The sequence below is a fragment of the Bos grunniens genome, chromosome 23, assembly GCF_055505025.1.
Source record: "Bos grunniens cultivar Pamir isolate PY7600 chromosome 23, Bosgru_T2T1.0, whole genome shotgun sequence".
Lineage (NCBI taxonomy): Eukaryota > Metazoa > Chordata > Mammalia > Artiodactyla > Bovidae > Bos > Bos grunniens.
Genome location: NC_141187.1, coordinates 11,954,250 through 11,960,753, shown reverse-complemented (window position 1 = coordinate 11,960,753; position 6,504 = coordinate 11,954,250). Strand labels below are relative to the sequence as shown.

At 51.7% G+C, this 6,504-nt stretch overlaps 1 protein-coding gene across 1 annotated transcript; it reads right to left on the bottom strand.

Annotated features, from left to right (window-relative positions):
• Positions 1-333: 333 nt before the first annotated feature.
• Positions 334-2,569, bottom strand: LOC147346697 (galanin receptor type 3-like). Its single transcript, XM_086370504.1, has one exon. The coding sequence runs from the start codon at positions 2,224-2,226 to the stop codon at positions 1,198-1,200; it is 1,029 nt and encodes a 342-aa protein (XP_086226630.1). The 5' UTR covers positions 2,227-2,569; the 3' UTR covers positions 334-1,197.
• Positions 2,570-6,504: the final 3,935 nt, after the last annotated feature.

The following is a 6,504-nucleotide window of genomic DNA, read 5'->3' as shown; positions in this document are numbered from 1 at the left end:
TATAGACAGTAGCTTCTCTCCTGAGTTCTTTCCCAACAATGTGTTCCACGGAACACTGGTTCCCTGGCAGGGGTTTTGGGAAGCTGCTGGCTCCAAGCCCGTCTCAGAGAGTCCCAGGGGCTGTCAGGGTGTTTGAGGCTCTGATTAGTCTTATGGCAAAGAGACTACATTTCTTAAGCTTTTTGACCCTGGTGTGTGTGCGTGTGTGTGTGTGTGCGTGTTTGTGTGTGTGTGTGTGTGTATCTAGCTGTGACACCGTCACCAAGCAGAACATGCTGTCTTGGGAATATCAGTAGAGACACATCTCCCTGGTTCCTAGGCCAACACAAAAGCCTGAGGCTTTCCCCCAGGAGGCCTGAAGGAGGGCATGGAGTTGGGACTTCTCAGAGGGGATGGAGTAGCAGAGGTGAAGCCATTTGGTTCTGGAGAGAAGGAAGAGGCCTCAAAAGGCATCCCTGCCCCGGCCACATCAGGAAGAGAAACCACAGAGAAGAAGGTGTTCAGGAATTCACAGACTCATGGCTCCACTTTGACTTTACTTCATGGGGTTCCTATAGTGTGCTGAGAAGTGTGTGTGTGGCAGAGCTGGGGGAGGGCAAGCAGAGAAGGGAGAGGAGATTGAAGGGCCCCCCCTCCCCAGACTACGAGCCCCTATTCAGTCTGCCCATTCAATCTCCAGGCCTTCAGGATTGAGGACCCCAGTTTATCAGCCCTCAGATCATTCTGCTACTCACTTCTCAGCCTTTAGAAGTCCCTTTCCCACTCTCATTTCAAATGCCCCTGAATTAACAAAAATGAGATTATACTAATAATAGTAATGACCAATACTCATTTACTAAGCACCAGGCATTCTTTTAAGCACTGTATATTCGGGAAGTTTATCTTCGTAACAACCTGTGTAAAGGGTACTATCAGGATTCTACTTTCCAGACAAGAAAACTGAGGCATAGAGAGGTTAAGGGACTTTTCAGGTTATACAACTAAAAAGCCCTGGAGCCCATAGGTATCCATCTGAGCCCCAAGGTAAAACGCGTGCCTTGATCTAGTTGCTATTTAACTGCTGCATCACCTTTGCTGGGCTGCCTCCCATCTCTGGATCTTCGTCTCCCCACTGGTAAAATGGAGGGGATGGGATCTAATGTCATTAGGGGTCTTCCCATCTCTATTGAATTTCAGCCTTCCCATCAGCCTAACCTCTCAGACCCCCACCAGGCCCCAGGGGCTTCCCGAGGCCCCATCACGTCCAGGCTGGACACTCTCCATCACCACACCAGCTCCGCCCGCAGCCCTGGGATGCCTGGCTGCCAGTGGCCTGCGAAAGAGGTCCTCGAGCCTGGCCCGGAAGGGGCGAGAGAGGTAGAAGCAGAGGAGGGGGCTGACAGCGCAATTGGAGTAGGCCAGGAGAGTGCAGAGGCTGGAGGCCACGTAAGCCACGGGCGTGGCAGGCAGGTCACCCACAGCCGCCACGTAGCCCAGCACGGAGCAGGGCCCCCACATCAGCATGAAGACCACCAGCACTATGAGGATGAGCCCGGTGTTCTCCCGATGCTCCCGGGCGCTCTCCCCGACAGGGCCCCGGGGCTGCGTCCACAGAAGCCAGCCCATGTGGCCGAAAGAGCAGCCCAGCCCCAGCACGCAAGGCAGGAAGGCCAGGGCTCCCAGGAGCGTGAAGTAGCAGGAGGTCTGAGCAGGGTTCAGAAGCAAGAGGCAGGCCCAGGCCCCCTCCTCCACGACTGCTCGCTGGAACAGCCAGGTGGGCAGCGAGGCCGTGAGGCCCAGGGCCCACATGGCCCCGCAGAGCAGCCGGCGGGCACCTGGGCCAGACGGGAGGGCCAGGTCGGGCCGGGCCACAGCCACGTGGTTCAGGAGCGCCGTGGCCACCATGCTGTAGAAGGTGCAGAACATGGTGGCGCTGTTGGCGGCCTGGCTGGTGGTGCAGACGGTGGGGCCCAGCCACCAGTCCTGCTGCAGGAAGCTCAGCAGGAGCACCGGCACCACACAGGCCAGGAAGAGCAGGTCGGACAGCGTGATGTTCACCATGAGGCTGTTGGTCAAGGAGAGGAGCGGGCAGGGGGCGCCCGGGCCCCGGCCCACCACCAGCAGCATCAGCCCATTGGCCAGCAACCCCACCAGCAGGATGAGGCCACAGACCCCCGCAAAGACGAGTCGAAGTGGTTGCTCGGCTGTGGCCGTGAGCCCGGCGCTGGACGTGGTGTTGGCCTGCATTCTGCTGCTCCAGGCCCACGAGGACAGCGCAGAAGCCAGCCCGCGGGCTGCCTTCCTCTTTCCCTGCTGAGCTCCCTCCTTTCGCAGACCCCTGCACACGGTGGGTGCCCCGGGCCTGCCCCAGCCCCTCCAGACCTCTCAGCAACTGGTGGGATGGGCTCTATCAGTGCCCCGTCAGTGCCCTGGGTTCAAATCCTGACTCTGCTACTTGGGAGTGCCACGGTCTGGTGTGCAGCTCGTGTGGCTTGTGCTGCTCAGCCTCATCTGTAAGGAATCGAGGAAATAAAGGAAGTAAAACAGGTGTCAACAGTAAATGTCCCTCAAGGACGAGATGGAGGTGATTTTCATTTTCTTCATAACTGCTGTATTTCTAAAATTTTGCAGGGAGTACAAATTGAATCTGATAAATATTTATATATTAGTATATATGTTTATTATAGTATATATATAGTATATATATCTATATATTATATATATGATATTACTATAATATTATATATTATATTATATATAATATATTATTATAGTATATATAATATTGTAATATTGTATATTACTATATATTATATATTACTATATATTATATATTATTATATATTAGAATATATATAATACTATATATATTACTAGTATGTATATGACACTAGTATATATATATAGTATACACACTACATATATGTAGTATACTAAGTATATATATATAGCAAGTATTATATATACTAAGTATTGGAGAAGGCAATGGCACCCCACTCCAATACTCTCGCCTGGAAAATCCCCTGGACGGAGGAGCTTGGTAGGCTGCAGTCCATGGGGTCTCGAAGAGTCGGACACGACTGAGCAACTTCACTTTCACTTCTCACTTTCATGCATTGGAGAAGGAAATGGCAACCCACTCCAGTGCCTGGAGAATCCCAAGGACGGGGGAGCCTGGTGGGCTGCTGTCTATGGGGTTGCACAGAGTCAGACACGACTGAAGCGACTTAGCAGTAGCAGACTTAGTATATATAGATATACTTAGTGTACTACATACATGTAGAAGTATACTACATATATGTAGTGTGTATACTATATATATATACTAGTGTCATATACATACAAGTATACTGTACTTAGTATACTTATGTAGTATATGTATGTAGTGTAGTATACGTATTTAGTATAGCATATATATTATTATATATTTAGCATAGTATATATATTTATTTAGTATATAAATATATATATGCACTATACATGTTTTTAAACAAAACCTCACGCTGCCTGTGAAATGAGCAAGTTTTAATTTGAAGTTCAAGTGGAAAAATGAATATGCAAGCGCTTTGAGAAAGTAATAAAGCCCCAACAAGTGGTTCCCAAGCATGTTTGCACATTGGGATCAGCTGAGGAGTTTAAAAACAAAATAACACTAATCCTGGGACTTCCTGGGCGGTCAGTGGTTAAGACTCTGCGCTTCCACTTCAGAGGGCACGGGTTCAAATCTCTGGTCAGGGAATTTAAGATACCTCATGTCACTTGGTGCAGCCAAAAAAATATTAATTCATGGGTCACACTCCAAAGACCCGATCTGACTGGTTTGGGCTTTGGCAGTTTTGAAAGACCAGCTTGGGAACCACTGCCTTCAGTGGCCATGCTGAGCTGCCTACTGGCAGGGTAGGGGAACTGCTGCACTGCACCCAGCCCATCACCTCTGCTGAGGATGTGGGGAATCCCAGCGTGAGAGCGCACAGGCTGAGAGACGGGGTCAAGTCATCCCAGAGCTGGCTCAGGGGCTGATGCCTTCGTCTTGCATGTCTCAGACAGGCCAGGACCCCAGAGCTTTAGTGAAAGGCAGCTTACCCCTTAATTCAGAAACTAAATAAATATTTCCTGAGCATTTACCCAGAACCAGGTACTAGGCAAACAAGCAGCAAAAAAGACAGTTCAGTGGGATCCTGATTCTGGTTTCCATCCCCTTGTCTCCTGCACAGGGAGTGGGGGTTGGAAAGCCCCTCTACAGCTGGCTCAGAGCCAGGGGTCCCCTGAGTCCCTCCTGCAGAGGCTTTGCCTGTTCTCAGGGTGCCATGGCAGCCACTTGCCTGAGAAGAGACAGTAGGTGGGGAGGTCGCTGTAGATTCTGCTGCCGACACCCCAGGTCTCAGACTCTGGTTCCAGGGACTGCAGGGGAAGGAGAAACTGAGCGACCCCCTAACACCCTAACAGCCCGGATGAATGCCACTGAGGGACCCCCTAACACCCTAACAGCCCGGATGAATGCCACTGAGGGACCCCCTAACACCCTAACAGCCCGGATGAATGCCACTCTCCAGTTCTTTGTCATCGCTTTTTTGTGTCTTCCGTCCGGCCCAGACTTGCCTGCTAATGATGTGAAATATGATTGGAGAGGAGGGGAGGGAAAGGGCGAAGGGATGGGGAAAAGAAAAGGCTCAAAGGACCTTGCTGCTGCCCTATCTGTAGTCTATGCTAAGTCGCTTCAGTCGTGTCCGACTCTAACTCTGCCGGTAGACGGCAGCCCACCAGGCTCCCCCATCCCTGGGATTCTCCAGGCAAGAACACTGGAGTGGGTTGCCATGTCCTTCTCCAATGCATGAAAGTGAAAAGTGAAAGTGAAGTTGCTCAGTCGTGTCCGACTCTTCGCGACCCCATGGACTGCAGCCCACCAGGCTCCTCCGTCCATGGGATTTTCCAGGCAAGAGTACTGGAGTGGGTTGCCATTGCCTTCTCCGATCTGTAGTCTATAGAAAGGTCTATAACTTCAGGGTTAAGCTTATAGTCACTAGAGCCTGAGTTTAAAGCCTCCCTCAACCACTTGCTTAGATACATGTGTGAGCGAGCTTGTCGCTTCATTTGTGTCCAACTCTCTGCGACCCTATGGACTGTAGCCTGCCAGGCTCCTCTGTCCATGGGGATTCTCCAGGCAAGGGTACTAGAGTGGGTTGCCATGCCCTCCTCCAGGGCATCTTCCCGACCTAGAGATCGGACCTTCGTCTCCTGCATTGCAGACGGATTCTTTTTTTATCACTGAGCCACTGGGGAATCCATCTACAATCTACTCGATCTTCTCTGCGTAACTTTCCTTATCTGTAAAATGGGGATTAATAACAGGCCCCATCTCGTGAGGCTGATGTGAGGATTAAATGAGGTAATACGAGTTACATGCTCAGAACAGTGCCTAGCGTAGCAAGTGCTTGGTAAATGATGGCTAGTGTTCTGATCCTGCCCATTATCAGTTCCAAAAAATCTCTTTTCTGCCACCCCTGCCCAGACTCCATTTTATCCCCCTGCCCTCCCCTTCTCACTCCAAACCCCGAGACCCATCAACGTAGTCCCACCCTCTGTTTCTTCATCAGCTTCAAGCTAAGTTGTGACCAGAGCCCCCTTGACGGACATGCCCTGAGAACTCACCCCTTGCCTGGAAGTTCACTCTGAGGTCTATCCTGAGTTCCTCCTGCTGCCTCCTCACCTGCCTGTGCTGCTCGGAAGTTCCTTGGCTCTGCTTGGTGACGTGGAGCCCTTTGACACCAGGGCAGACTGGTGACGCCTCCACAGCTGTGCTCTGCCCTGAAGCTGGATCCAGCCTGCGAAAGCTAAGAGAAGGTTCTGGGCAGGGGTGCCGTTCCTTCTAGCACCCCACCTCCAAGGAGCTAGCTGCCCTGGGCGGGAACAGAGCTGAGATGGGAGGGGCAGGCAGAGGGGCCACTGCTGTACCAGATTCCCCAAAGGACAGAGGCGCTATCCGCTCTACCACTCCCCCAGGAATCACACCCTGCCGACCTGCCTCATTAACTCGCTGGCCCGTAGGACAGAGATGCTGGTGCCTGCCAGATCCCCAGACTCCAGAGAGAGGGCCATGAGCCACAGCAGGACTTGCCCCCCACTCTCAGCCAGGGCCCGGCATCACTTACGCCGGCCTGCCTCTTCCTGTCTCTGGCTATCTCTGGCTGTCTTTCTCTGAGCACACTAGGGCCTAAAACCTGCTCAGAACAGGAGGAGGGCTGTGGGCTCCCAGGACCCAGGGAGGGGGAAAACACAGGGGCTGAGAAAGAATCAGTGAGCCAGACTGCTAAGAGAAACAGCTGATCACAGGGATTGTTCTGCACTGACTAGAGATGGGACCCACTAAAGGAATCTAATGTAACCTCTGCTGCCTTCTGATACGGGAATCTTCTCCACTTCACCTCTTTGCCAAGTGTTCCCTGGCTTCTGCTTGTTTGCCTCTAGTGACAGACAGCTCAGTCCTTTAGAACTGAGCAGAGGGATAAGGACCAAGAACAGAGGCTT

Coding starts and splice junctions, on each gene's coding strand:
- LOC147346697 (XM_086370504.1), bottom strand. CDS start 2,226: ATGCAGGCCAACACCACGTCCAGCGCCGGGCTCACGGCCACAGCCGAG.